General features: G+C 32.2%; 1 protein-coding gene across 1 annotated transcript in view; it reads left to right on the top strand.

Moving 5' to 3' along the window:
* The first annotated feature begins 926 nt into the window (after positions 1–926).
* The window catches only part of LOC111047866, a 42,214-nt gene continuing 27,902 nt past the window's right edge, over positions 927–15,238 (top strand). The window contains exons 1-8 of the mRNA XM_039425698.1: positions 927–1,123; positions 2,436–2,536; positions 3,381–3,707; positions 6,981–7,107; positions 9,235–9,398; positions 11,624–11,725; positions 12,999–13,159; positions 14,312–14,461. Coding sequence (XP_039281632.1) covers positions 942–1,123; positions 2,436–2,536; positions 3,381–3,707; positions 6,981–7,107; positions 9,235–9,398; positions 11,624–11,725; positions 12,999–13,159; positions 14,312–14,461 — 1,314 coding nt within the window. The 5' untranslated portion in view covers positions 927–941. The remainder of the gene's footprint in view (positions 1,124–2,435; positions 2,537–3,380; positions 3,708–6,980; positions 7,108–9,234; positions 9,399–11,623; positions 11,726–12,998; positions 13,160–14,311; positions 14,462–15,238) is intronic.

Raw genomic sequence — 15,238 nt, forward strand, 5'->3', positions numbered from 1 at the left:
AGTTCATAAAGATACGCGCAGGCCACTTTCGTAAGAAAATCTCTAAAAAGCTGCTGACTGACGAGACCGATAAAATACTATAACAAATGGACATTTGCCCCTTTCACTATTCACTAGAATTCATTTTTGAAGAGAGTCTTGATATTAGTAAATAGTAATTAAAAAACTACATGTTGACTTTTATTTTATTTTTTATGATAAAAATATTCTTTCGAAGCCAAAGTTGAAGTAAAATTCATTGACTATTTTCTGGCTATCATAACATTTGGAACAAAAATCAATAGGTTTATTCAGAATTGATTATCTCTAGAGAAACTAATATTTGTTATTATATGAGATACTTTTATATTAGTAATTATAAAAACGTACCACTGGGACATTGCAAAAACATAAATCGAACAAAAAAAAAAATTGAATTGAAGAAGAGTCGCCTAACCGTAACACATATTATACAACTCGAGAGAGCTGCAAAAAAGTCTTGGATACTATTAATTATTGATAATAATAATTGGGTTTCACATTAAAACCCACATTGACAGAGATTTGAAACCCACAGTTTTAAGATTTTGTAGCCAAACATGTTGGTTAATAGCAAAAAATAATTAAACAACTTTAGGCCTATGTACAAAAACAGATCTGTCTGTATCTATTAATAATGATAATAATATTAATAGGTTATCATATTATTGCAAACTGCAAACAAGTTTACATGAAACTCATAATTTAAACTTTGTGTAAACATCGGCAAAAATAAAAACAATCATTTTTCAATCATTGTTGATCGCTATTATCAAATGGTTATACAATACATTTACATTGCATTCTACTAACTGCAATGATGAGTCCTTATGGGGCAGCAGGACAATATAATCGCATGCATGTATACCGCACTTTTACATTATTAGCCTATAGATGAAAATCAACTTCTGAAGCGATAGAGTATGGAGCGAAATTCTGAGATTAGGAAGTGTTACTCTAGGAATAAAAGATCAGCAACAGGTTTTCCTGGTTCAGTCAGCAGCGCAAGCTCCAAGTTGCCGGTACTTGAGTTTGATGTTGGCCAGGACCATATTTTTCCTTGTCATTCAATCTCACAATATTTTCTGTGTGAAGAGGATTACAGGTACTTCATTTTAAAATTCAACAGGTGTAGCTGCTAAAACCTGCTATTGTGCTTTTAAGAGTGTTTTTGCGGTAACATCGCTCGGGTGCTATTACTAAAACGTGTTTCTTCAATATTTTGTAAGTTGGAGTCTATTTATATAGATCTCCAGTCACATGGGACTCGGGTGAGTAGTATTTGAAATTTATTGACTGTTGATTCAAAAATATAAAAATGTTTTACCTATAAGTTATTCTGTATTTGCGGTTTCTGTAAATATGTAGTCACAGGGCACGCTCTGTGTATGCATTTCCAGTGAGATTGCCCTTTGAAATAAATTCGGTCATTGACCTCAAAAACATCAATATTATTTATTAGAATAGAACAGAATATCTTCATAGATGGATTTATTAATTTGATTTATTAATGTGATAGTAGTAATAAAGTCTATACCTAAAGTTATAGCTTGGAAATTACACATGAATTTGTGAAAAATTCCTTTACAGTATAATGCAGTAACTTTATCACTGCACCTTTGTGATGGATGAAAAAATATCAATATTAACAACTATAGATTAGTTTGGAAGTCAAATTTCGTGTTTGAGATTTATCAAGAAAATTGAAAAATTGTATGAATTATTTCACGGTATATTGTACAGAAATGTTCCATCTAATAACATTAAATTGAGATTAATTCCCAGAGGGATGCAAAAATTTCTCTCATAAAAGCCCAGTTGCACAAAAGCCGGTTAAATTTTAATCCTGATTAACTTTACGTGAACCAAATTAGAGAAGACCATTTCAAAAAGATGGTTCTACTGGAATTAATCAGGATTGAAAATAACCCGGATTTTTTGCAACCGGCACTAAGTACCTGATTGAATGATTACAAACATTCAACAGCTGAGTCATAATTTTGACACAGTCCCACACACATGAACTCGCTCACTCACTTCCATCACCAACAGACGACGAAATAATTATTATCAGATGTTTTTCCAAGGATGAATAATAATTATCCATTTAATGTCCTTCAGCGAGTTTTCTCAGGGATGAGACCTAGTGCAATCGAATCTTTATATTATAAACGTACTATGTTCTGAATTTCGTGAGAATCGTTAGAGCCGTTTTCGAGATCCGGTGAAATACAAACATATAAACGTCTAAACATATAATTATTGATTGCCTGATCAAAAATGAATAAATTCTCATGTAATCAAGCTATCTTCTTTAGTTGAACCAGTATATATTAATTGAATAGGTTTTAATTATATGTATATTCCTTAAGAAAGAAATAATAGATCCTGAAAATGATTGACACTGATTTTTTCAGAGAGATGAGTCTCACATTAATAGTGATTCTGCTATCGCTGGCTACAATTTCCTACTGTGATAATATTGAATTTACTGTTGGCAATCGATTCAGAAGGCAAGGTAAATGGTTTATATTTTATTTCATCATATAAATTAAAATATAAATCTCAGTACCCTTTTAAATTATTTTGTCACTACATGTTTCGGACTATATTAGAAGTAGCCCTAGAGAAAAAACTTATTTCATCATATATAGTTTATTTTGTATCAGTGCATCTTATAAACAAAATTCAACTGAGACAATATAATATAAATATGATTCTTTAAATGTATAATAAATATGTAAAAATCCATCACAAACTTCTATCCCATCATTAGCTCATTCTTTCTATATATGAGTTGACCTCTGTAATTTACATCACATTAGGATAATTTTATTCGCAGTTTACAAAGATATCAAGCTTTTTAAATAGGCTAATATAAAATTGAAAAAATATTTGTACTAAAATGTAGTTTTTAAAAAACATAGTGAATTATTCATATTCACATTTCCACTTGGGACTATACCACTGTATTGGAATAAAATTTATACCGTATTATTTTATTCATTCTCTCCAATCAGCCTCATATAGCAACAATGATTAGAATTAAAAATAATATTCACATACTATTAAATAGATCTTTTACAAACAGAAAAGAACACACCAGTGATAAAAATAGCACTTTATGTCCATGTATAAATCATTCAATAATTATTGAAATAATACCATTCAGTATGGTAAGTTACACTCCTATATAAAATCACTTCAGTTACATGAGCTACTTTATACAAATTAATAAAAACAATATAAACTTGTAGTACCCTTTATTATCTAGTATCACTTCTCTCTAGTATCTGCCCCTCTTTGTATCCGCCACTGATTGAACTGATAAAATCTATTCCTTTGCCCTATTTTTGTTGCAGCTGCTAACACATGTGAAACACCAAGCAAACAGCAAGGACAATGCATAAACATAATGGGCTGTAAGCAGCTGTACGATATGCTGTCGAACCCGAATCGACCGCCGGCTCAGACCAGTCTGCTGCAGGGATCGTTCTGTGGCTACGAAAATGAAAAACCGAGAGTGTGCTGTCCGCGACAACAGATTAGTGCACCTCGGCCTCCCAGCCAGCCTCAGCCTCCGTCAAAGCCGAACCCCGTCAACAATCAACCACAGCAGTCACAGGCCAATTGCGGCCTCAGCACCGTATCCATCAACAAGATAGTTGGCGGGCGTCCTGCTATTCTCAGTAAGTTATTAGAGAGTTATGGACATATCAGCTGAAGTTAAATTGAAATAACTCTGGTATTACTTTGTTTCAAAGTGAATTCAAATTCTGAAAGCGATTTGATGGCAATCAGGTTCAGGTAGTATGAAGTTGCCTTTCCACCTATATACAGTAAGACTAGTTACGCACACATCGATTTTTGGACGTACATTTTTTGGCGTTCTCATAAATTCTATTTGATAGAACATAACTTGGCAAACAGATGTGTTGGTTCCGTTTAATCGGTAGATTTCATAAGGACGGCAAAGAACCGAACGTCCAAATATTGATGTTTGTGTAACTGCCTTAACAGTAGAGTAAGACTATTAATTTTACTCAGAAAAAACATTTCTATTGCGGTTGTCTGAATAATTATAACTTCAGAAAAGCATGCAATAATTACAGTACCTATAATACTACTACAATATAGCTTAGATTGCTTCTAGAGAAGAAATATATCCTTCCTAAGTTTTGAAGTGGAAGCAGATCCATAATTTAAGGCTCCAATATAAGGTTAAGATTGATTATAAAATTCGAGTTTTTCTTGTACAATTTGGAGCAAAAAATATGTAAGAGACAATAGAAAATTATATTTGATATGATCGTTTCCTATAGTAATTTCAAGAATGTTGGAATTTTATTTTATAGGCGTTCACACTTTGAACTTCACTTTGGTTGATTGTCATCTTGATGTAGGTATAATTATGATATCGCATTAATAGCGTGATATTATATATAGGTTTTTCTATACCCTAACAATAATATGGTGATAGATTTGATTATAAGCTATTCTTATTGTTTTTTTTCTATAATTTGTCAAGTAGATTGGTTAAAATTAAACTCAATTATTCTACCTTAATTAGGAATTATTCAAGAACACAATAATATAAATAAACTTGAAATTTCTTCTTGTTAATATAATTATTCTCGAATATAGGGTTAGGTTATAAGTTGGCCTATACCATATTATAACTTTTCGTATAATTATTATTAATTAATCGTATTATTATTATATTTTTTGATAAAGGCTTAATGTAAGGTATGCTATATCTTTTATTATCACTTGAATTTGTTGATTTATTTGAATTTGTCTATAACAACACACAATTATATTGTGCCGTATTTGATTTGATGAGTTGGTTGATATTAAATATCAAATTTTGTATTGATTGCAACGTCACTGCAGATAGAGTACGGTATTTCATAATATGAGTGAAGGATATGTCAGCGTTGAAGACACCTCATACAATCGCGTCACTTATTCAACCTTGATTGAAGCTTTATAGAGTGAAAGCAAACACTGAGAGGCTTCTTGTTGACCTTACTCTGACCACACATAATGTGGATTGTGGCTGAAAGAAAAATTGAGCATCTCAAATTGAAACCTCTTCTTAGCTGAATTGAAACCAAGCTTCAAATTACCATGTAGTATGAAATGGTTCATTATTCTCCTTAAAACAGTCATTGAACTTGAACCACACTCTATTTAAAGATGTTATGACTCTTATTTAGATACCATTTTTGGTATAAATAATATAATAAATTGATCATTTTAAACGAGAATGAACAGTTAATATTACATTAATAAACCTGATATAACAATATAAAAATCTTAAAGCACCCTTTATTTAGAAAAAAACTTTAAAATAAAGGGTGCTTTAAGATTTTTATATTGTTTTATTAATTTAAAAAGTAGCCCATATGAATGAAGTGTTTTATTAATAGACCTGTATCAGCTACCGTCTATAGAAGGCATTGACAAGACAGAGGATCGGCAACTTTGTTCCCCTATCTTTCACCACTGCCATTATAACGTGGACCTCACTATAGTGTAATGCATTTACAAAACAATGAAAATTGAATATCACAATGATAGAAGCAAATTTGAGAAGAATTTGTTTACAAATCGAAATAGCCGCTAATTATAAAATTTTTATATTTTCCATAGAATTGGAAATTTTTTTGACTTAGACACCATCCTAGTTAGGATGGAGATAAAGCAGTACTTGAGCGTTTATACCTGATGGAATGTAACATATTAACAAAATGTTTATTTTTCCGTCCTTATAGATTCTATTAGAAAAAGAAAAAGAGAATTCTTTGTAGCCAACTGGACAAGACACTAAGGAAAAGGCTAATAAAGTGCTATGTTTGGAGTGTGGCACTGTATGGTGCAGAAACTTGGACGCTGAGAAAGGAGAATAAGAGGAGGCTTGAGGCATTGGAAATGTGGATATGGAGAAGGATGGAGGGGATCAGTTGGAGGGATAAAGTTACAAACGAGGAGGTGTTGAGGAGGGTTGGGGAAAGAAGGAGTCTGCTGGATGTGATAGGGAAGAAAGAGGAGATGGCTGGGACATTGGATGAGACGGCAATGCTTGTTGGTGGATGCCATGGAGGGGACCATTCAGGGAAGAAGAGGGAAGAGGGAGAAGAAGATACAAAATGTTGGACGACATCAAGGAGGGGATGAGCTACTATACAACGGAGCGACTGGCAGAGAATAGAAGAGAGTGGAGGGCTGCTGCCATATAGAAGGACCTGCTTACGAGCAGAAAACTACAGACAGACAGATAGATTCTATTAGTGAACGGAACTTGATAAACACATATGCTTATCATGTGTATGATAAGATATGCTCAATCTAATAGAATGAGTTTAAAAAACTCAAAGGATGGGGAATACTATAAGGACGGTTAAATACTATACGGTTAATACTATATAAGGACGGAGAAATAAACAGTTTTTTAAAAACTTTGGTGTAAACGCGGCTTTTAGTGTTATAAATGAGATAATTCATTATTATAACCGGCCCAATAATAATCAGGTTTTCATTTCATAAACCTTGAGTTAATTTTTATTATTTATATTATTCGTCCACTATAAGTACAAATAGAAAACATTTGTGGGTGCTATTTCTTTATCCTTATTCTATACTCAAGTTGTAGCTTATTTCACAGTGAATTCACAGAGCTGTGGGAAAAAATGTTCTACTTTACTGTAGCCCTATCTGCAAATACTGGATTGATAAGAAACCGGATAATAGCAAAAATTGAACAATCAACACGCAAGATAGTCATTACGTGATAAATTCAATATCTGATACCGGTAATATCTGATAAGCCTGGAAACCATCGACGTTTTTCAAATTGTAATTTTTAGACATTTATCGGTTCCCTGTCTTGGAAGATTCTTTATTCAAAAGATGTTTAAAAATCATGGATTAATGTAAAACATGTTGGTTATTTGTTTCAGGAGCCTGGCCTTGGATGGCTTTAATTGGATTCAATTCCATGTCCAGACCGCAGTGGAAATGCGGTGGAGCATTGGTCAATGACAGGCATGTCATTACCGCCGCACACTGTATAGTCAGAAAAAAATTGTAAGATTTATGTTTTCTCTACTTTAACGAGTTTTCATAATTTTACTCTTCTAATTGTAATTTCAAGAAACAGATTTAATAGAAATACCAAGCTATTAATGACCTAGAATAGTCGAGATATCAAATCCCAGCTAGCAAACTTTAGCTTACGTGAAACATTAGGGCCTAAAAGTGAATAGTCGCCCACATGAACAAATCGTTTATAGGCCTACATGAATCATAAAATCTTATTTGCCTCATAGATGAGCTGAAATAAAATTAATCATGGAATATCGAAAGAATACGTTACTGTCCCTGATTATATATATAGCGTGTCCTTAGATGAGATGATCAATAAAGTTGAAATTGAAGTTGCTTTCCATGACGAAACACTATATAATAACTTTGTTGAAGTTCTGACACTGTGTTACTTGTAAATATTGGAAAAAACACTTACTTTTGAGGCTGATAAAGCTCCTCTTCAGGAGTGAAATGCATTCCTCAATACTCCAACAAAAGTAAGTGTTTTTTCAAATATTTACAAGTAACCCAGTGTCAGAACTTCAACAAAGTGATTTAATAAAGCATGAGTCCTCCCATTCCCATTCAGAGTGTCCCACTAAGGTTGTAACAGTCGTTGATCATAGATTTTACTCGACATTTCTGACAAAAAATGTTCAGTAAACCTTTTTCCTATCGACCTTAGTTTTCGAGATATATACATTTTTCGATATTTTCAGATTATGCTCATTTCCGGTCATTAAATGCTGCAGCATCGGTGTATTTCACCAGAGGAACTGAATTCCGGACGAAAACTTTCACTCTTTATAGCTCGCTAATGAAGCGTTTATGGATATATGTTTATAAGAACTTTTTTTCTTATTTTTACCCCTACTATCACGTATTAAATTATTTTACCATAATTATGAATCACTCTGTATATAATCAGGGACAGTAACGTGTATTCTTTCAATATTCCATGATTAATTCTATTTCAGCTTATCTATGAAGCCAATAATCCAACTTTCTACGAGCGATATCGATATAATTTTTTTTTCAATTTTTCTATGTGTTTTTCATATTCTCCAAGGTTTGAGAACAACTGAACAATGAAAGTGTTTACTTCATGCCCAAGCTCAACGAGAAGGTATTAAAAAAATACAAATAGCAGCCGCGGTCAAATTGATGATTTATTACGTTATTTTTTCGAGGTTTTGATGCATTTTATAGGTTTACAAGTATGACTGAACTGAAAACCTTATATTAGAATGCCTTCAAAAATAGATTCATTTCAATAGATTCATATTCAAATTTCAACTTATTTGGTCCAGTAGATTTTTAGTTCTGTTAACGTTGAATGGATGCAATTAGGCAATTAGTTTCAAGCACTTTCAAATCATTTCCTTGCTGCTTGGGTGAATGAGTGGATGTGCCATTTCGCTTTTATTATAAGATAATATATATAGATAATGGAAATGAATTTGTACTGTTTGAAGCTGTAATCTGTTATTTATTTGTTCAACAACCGATTCTTTTGTATGGGAGGTGGTAGGTACTAATTCAATCATTATCATCAATATGTCATATCGGGGTCTACACATAATAAGACTACCCATTGACCGCTTGTGGCCTTCCGTCATATATTTTTCTTCTTAGAAAAAAAATAATAGAACCCAGGGTTACGATAGCATCGCACATTAGACTACTTTCCCTCATCGTCGCTCATTGGAAATCGCACATTAGACATTGTAATAATGCAGTATGCAACTTGAAAGGAGAGCATGGACAATTAAATTATAGATTTCGGTGAAATTGTGAGACCTTATTGAAACTACCAATCTAAAATAATTCACGTCATTCACCACGTGAGTTTTTCATGGTAACTAGTACCGTGTACTAGATAAATAAAGAAGGACTAGGGTTTTGAAAGCAGCATGAGCTCTTAATAAAACTTGCATTCTTTCACGAGTGCTTTTGACAAAGCAAGCGCCAACTCATGGCCAGTTTAGTCACATAATTTTATATTTTTTAATATACACAATAGTAGTGCTGCAAACTAGGAATTTAAACAAAAATGCGCTTATTTACAGCAAACCCCTTATTATTATTAACCGTGTTCAAGTGTTTTTGTTTTTTTTTGTTTCTCAGAACCATTGTGAGACTTGGAGAACTGGATTGGAACACAACAGATGATAACGCCAATCATGTCGACATGCCGATTGAAAAAGCATTCCCTCATCCGCGATACAACCCAGTTAAGCGAGCGACTGACGTAGGAATTATCAGGCTAAGGGAGCCTGTTCGTTTCAGTGGTAAATTAATATATATTTTCAACATTTTTTCTCATTTTATCAGTTTTTGAAATGAGATCGCCAATCACTATTGAATTTATGTTTATAAAGCATGCTAAAACATTATTTTTAAGCATGTATGATAGATAAATTATTACTGTACCTAACCGACAACTTATTAATTCACTTCAACAATACCTACATTTACAAAAATGAAGAAATTTTCGATTAATTCTATGAGTGTATGAAAAGAGTAGGTACGGTACCCTATGTTTAAGTATCTTCAGATGAAAATTACTGAGATATTGCAATTATTCAAATGCTAATGAATTAATATTTATTTAAGTTGCTTTCCATATGACGAAACACTATAATAATAACTTTGTTGTATTCAGACACTGTGTTACTTGTTACGTGTTACAAGTAGTGTCTGCACTACAACAAAGTAAATATTTATTATTAATCGAAAATCCAAATTAAATGCTGTAATCCACCCGAAGACTTCTGCTACTGCAAATATTGACAACAAGGTGAACAGCTAGATGGAAATTCGATGAGCGCCACTATTCAAAAACTATTTGTCAGCCCGGAAATCGAACCCAGTATCTCCTAATTGACGTTCAGGAATGCTTACCCTTACACCAAACTGACACTAGCGCTCATCTAATTTCCATCTAGCTGTTCACCCTGTTGTCAATATTTGCAGTAGGAGAAGTCTTATTCGGGGTGAATTACAGCATTTAATTTGGATTTTCGATTAATAATAATTTTCGAGTATCTTTCTATAGCTTGACACTAGCGCTCATCTAATTTCCATCTAGCTGTTCACCCTGTTGTCAATATTTGCAGTAGGAGAAGTCTTATTCGGGGTGAATTACAGCATTTAATTTGGATTTTCGATTAATAATAATTTTCAAGTATCTTTCTATAGCTTGAAAGTTTTATTTCATATTCAGACATTACTACTTCCGGGTATAATCCCATTATAAAGTCTCCAATATTTTATAATATCAATATATTGGACACTTGATGATGTGATAAATACCCTATAACTAGTCATGTCTAAGATAGAATAATACATTTAAGGGTACTAGTAATTCTTTATAGATGATTCGAGTATGATTCACCTAATAATTTGTAAAAATATTACTTTAAACTTTTCTCCGCTTGGAAATGGGAAATTTTAAAATAAGTTCCTCATCCTCACAGATTCATAAAACTATAGTAGCTTATTCCAGAAGGGCATTTATTCAGCATGCCGTTTATGATATGTGCCTCTTTACTTTTTAAGATGACATTGGAAAGTTATATACCGTACTCTTTTTTGGCGTTTACATCAAATCATGCGGAATGGCAGTACGGTACCGTAGTGATTGCCCAAATGAGATGATTGTGGCATTAAGTGCCTTCTAGATATCTGCACAGGAATACGTTCGTGACGTACCAAGCTAATACTCTCTGTGGGGCAGTCATCACCAATGACTGCCAATGAATTTTTATAAAATTCTCCAATAGCTATTGTATGTTCCAAATCCGTCAAATGATTACCGTAATTATCATTGAATATAAACGCGTTCACTACAGTAATTCTGCAAAATTTCTAACTACAGTACTGCTGGCTTTACACTGCTGTCAACTGTAATGTGCAAATTTACCACTCTGTGATTGTATACCTAATATAAGAAACTCCGTGATTTGAACAAAATATTACAAGAAAATGGCAAAAAATTTATCACTTGAAAATGACATTATTGTCCTAAACATGTTGTGATAAAATAATTTAAAAGGTTACTGAGATTTATATTTTTATTAACTTGGATAAACAAATCTAATAGTAAGTTTATCATGGATTACCTTACATTGGGACTCTATAATCCAATTTTTTTTATTTAAATAATTATATCAAATTTGACTTTCATAGAAATTTTTCAAGATTGTTTTCCAGTTTAATAAAGAATTATTAAATAAAAGTTATAAGTCTTTGAAACCCGAGATGACGATTTGCAGTTTGGGAAATCTTTGAAATTACCAGAAATACAAGTTGAACACATGTTGATCAAGTGAATTCAACTTTTTCCCTAAACAAAATAATAATTTTGATTGACTTTTACATTATTGTGAACTTTTATTGAATAGTTTCCTTCCATGAAGTTTATATACTTTGGTAGGCCAAAAAACGTATAAAGAAGATATTTTTCCAAGACCTCATTCCTTTTTGATAACAATGCATTTTTATCCAATTGCAGCCGATATACAACCAATCTGTTTGCCAGCATCTACCGAATTGAGAAACAAAAACTTGGAAAACATTTCTCCATACATTACTGGTTGGGGCTCATTTTCTTACAGTAAGTAGAATAAATTATAAGGTATTCATTGAAAATAAAAAAGTAAAAGTGAATTAGTTATTATTATTTTCTACTTAGTCTCTATACCTAACTAGGAATAATGAGTAATGTTGTAACTAGAATAACAGATAGACACAGCATTTCCAAGACCCCACAGGGGGAACGAGATATTGAATAACTTTTCAACCGTAAGTTAGGCCTGCTATTGTATTTTTTGTCTAAAATTCATTTCCTTTTTCCAGTACAAGTTAGTAATTATATACGGTACCTATAGCAATATTAAAAACAGCACTGTAAAATCGTAATAATTTTGAATAATCTTCAATACCGGTACCTCTTGAAAGAAAATTTTTCTGAACATAGAGGTGTTAATCAAATTTGATTATTTTGAAAACCCTCCATACAAGTTTTTCCCAGTTCTCAGCTATAGGTTTATAATCCTGTTAATTGAATAAGAAATAGATGGATCGTGAGCACGTATAATATTGTTACCGTAAGATGTGGAGAAACAAAAGAGAGCTTCAATAGAAAATAGTAAATCATGTATGATATCAATTTCAAAACTTACTGAATTAAATTTCATCACTCAGAGTAGTTTTCTGGAAGGCTGGTAGAACTCTCTAGAAACACAAAACCCACTGGAGAACCGTTAGAAGAAATAATTCTGAGAGGATGAGAAATGTATTGGAGTATGAAATCCCTTCACATCTCCAAAATGATTGGAAAATAAGGGTGGAATATGAAGTTAGCTTCATTAGAGTGAAAAATGAATAGAGAAAATTGGAATAAAATGTATACGTAGCTCGAAACATTTAATTTTCCTTTCCTTTTTGAAATCGATGGAAAGATCTACTTAATAAGTTGGTTCTAGATTCCAATAAATTTTGTACATGATTCTGAAGTAAACCGAAGAGTAGAGACTCTGATATTCAAAATCATCGATTCAGACTTTCTTATTAAAATCCAAAATTCAATTGAAATGTGTAAATTGATTGAGAAGCATCATTGATTCTCAATAATTCGATCCTTGGGTAGTTCGAAACCCACCTAAAATTGTGGGTCCATTGAGCTTTTATTATCATCCGCCTTATCAACCACACACAAGTCTAGAACTCATGTGGGCATAACCTCAGGGAAAAGCGGAAAAGCGACGAAATACTTCAGAAAATACAAACATGTAATATGTGCAGTGTCTATACTATTTTGCAATTAAATCTGTCTGTATAGCCTACTCTAATGAGAAAACATGTTACTGATGATATCATCTTTTCAGAATCAAATTTGTCATATCCGTCACAACTGTACGAAGCGCAGGTGAATGTCAAGTCAAATCGAGACTGCGCTGCAGCTTACGCTAGGCTTGGAAATAAAGCTGGCATCTCCATTGATGACAGTGTTTTGTGTGCTGGAGGAGAGGCAACTGATTCTTGTCAGGTATTTTTCGAATTTATTCAATCATAAACCGAATTCCTCTTGTTTCGTGAGTCAATGCATTATTGATAAGTACTATAAGGCATTATAAAAGAGTCTCAATGCTATAAGAAAGTATAAATGTTCGTAAAACTGGTGAGATAATGAGGCTATTATGTGAAGTCTACATATTAATCAAAGGAACATATTAATAAGGAGTAATATAGAATAAGTTGATACTTACTATATCAAATATTGTTGATTAAGCTTGTAGTTACCAATATTTAAATTTATATTTATATTTAAGATATTACCATCAAGTAATCAAGAGTCTTCTGTACAAATCAATTCTTTTTTCAGTTTTTAAAAATATTGTACCAGTAGAGAATAACTCAATTTTTGTTAAATCTACCATTCCTCACGAAATTTCACTAAGAAACACAGGCACATTTTCAGAAACATTTAAAGCATTATTCGAGAATTTCTACATCTCAATAGTAAAATTTATTGGATATTTTTAATACTTAAAATTATAATATTTTTTGCTAGGTGAGACTTTCCCGTAAAGGACTTTTCAGTCCTCACCAACTAAAAACCACACGAATATTTATTTATGATATTGTTTCACTAAATCATTGAAAAATCTCTGCCAGTATCCAACTGCGGAACAACACTCAACTCTCAAGGCGACTGAAGTTTTGAAGAGGCCTTTGAGTTCGTGTAGTGCTAGTGAAGTGGAAAATATAAATATTATAAAGGCCCATTGATGAGAAAATATTTTATAATAGAAGCAAGTGCAATGACTGTGAAGAATGCCGTAGTGTTATTATCTTTTATAGAAAGATAAAGGACTTCACTGAAAAACTTTAGTATAAAAAAAGAATTAATGAATTTTATTCCCTCCTCAAATTACATAACATATAAGTAGAAATTAAATCGTATCTTGGAAATTAAACTGATCACGTTTTCAGTAGTGTGATCAGATAAACGAAATATAAATAACAAGGTGAATAAATAATTATTAAATTGAATGATAAATTAATAGAAAAATTAATGATTGGTCAGTGACCATTGGTCATGATGAATATACTTTCAAGTTTTAATACAATAATAGAAAAAAATAATAGAAGTTATGGAATGAGTTTGGATGTTTAATTGATGACTTATTTGTTGCAGGGCGACTCAGGTGGACCTCTGATGATTCCAATTAAACAAAACTTTTACTTGTTTGGCGTCGTTTCTTATGGCCACAAATGTGCAGAGCCTGGATTCCCCGGAGTATACACTCGGGTAACCGAGTTCGTCGACTGGATTCAATCCAACATTTGAATCGGACTAAAAATCCAGAAAAATATCATTGAGCGACAAGTATTTGTAACAATAAAGTTATTCTATTTATGACTATTCCCCTGAATGTACTTCATTAAATAAGATTTATCCCTCGCCTAAAAATAAAATATTAACGAAAACCCAAATAAATCAACTAACTTACTACGAAGTCTCCTGCTTCTAAAATAATGATAACTGAGAGAATAATTATTGATTATTTCATGCTTTGTATTTACGTTTCATAATACAGTGAGTTATTATAATATATTATTTTTACATCGCTAATTTGCTGAGTAAATGCAATATAATATCATTCATTTACATATAAGTTTCCCCTACGTACTGAATTTAGTTTTAGATGTTTTTTATCCACCTTATTAATTTGTAATTTTATTGTTCACTATTTATTTATTCGTATATAATGACGAGTACTGGGGTTACTGCAATAAAACCTTCATAAGAATTTATTTAAGGTGTTGTTGATCCACTTCCATTTCCTCCTGTAGAATATTTTTGGAAACTTTGTTGAAGAAAGTCTTCACTCATTGTTTGCTAGGAGTGACAACCGTTTTACCATCCTTTCTTGCATCCCCTAACACCTTACTCAGGATACAGGACGTGAGTCTTCTTCCTGAGGAGTCTGAAAATGTCACTCCCTGACTTGGAAAAAAGGCGGGTAAATAAATTAAACAACAAAGAAATAAAAATAAAACTCTCAGTATACTTTCTTGAATTATTTTATCACAACATGTTTCAACATTGATGCTATTTTCA

This window comes from Nilaparvata lugens, chromosome 4 (genome assembly GCF_014356525.2).
Source record: "Nilaparvata lugens isolate BPH chromosome 4, ASM1435652v1, whole genome shotgun sequence".
NCBI lineage: Eukaryota > Metazoa > Arthropoda > Insecta > Hemiptera > Delphacidae > Nilaparvata > Nilaparvata lugens.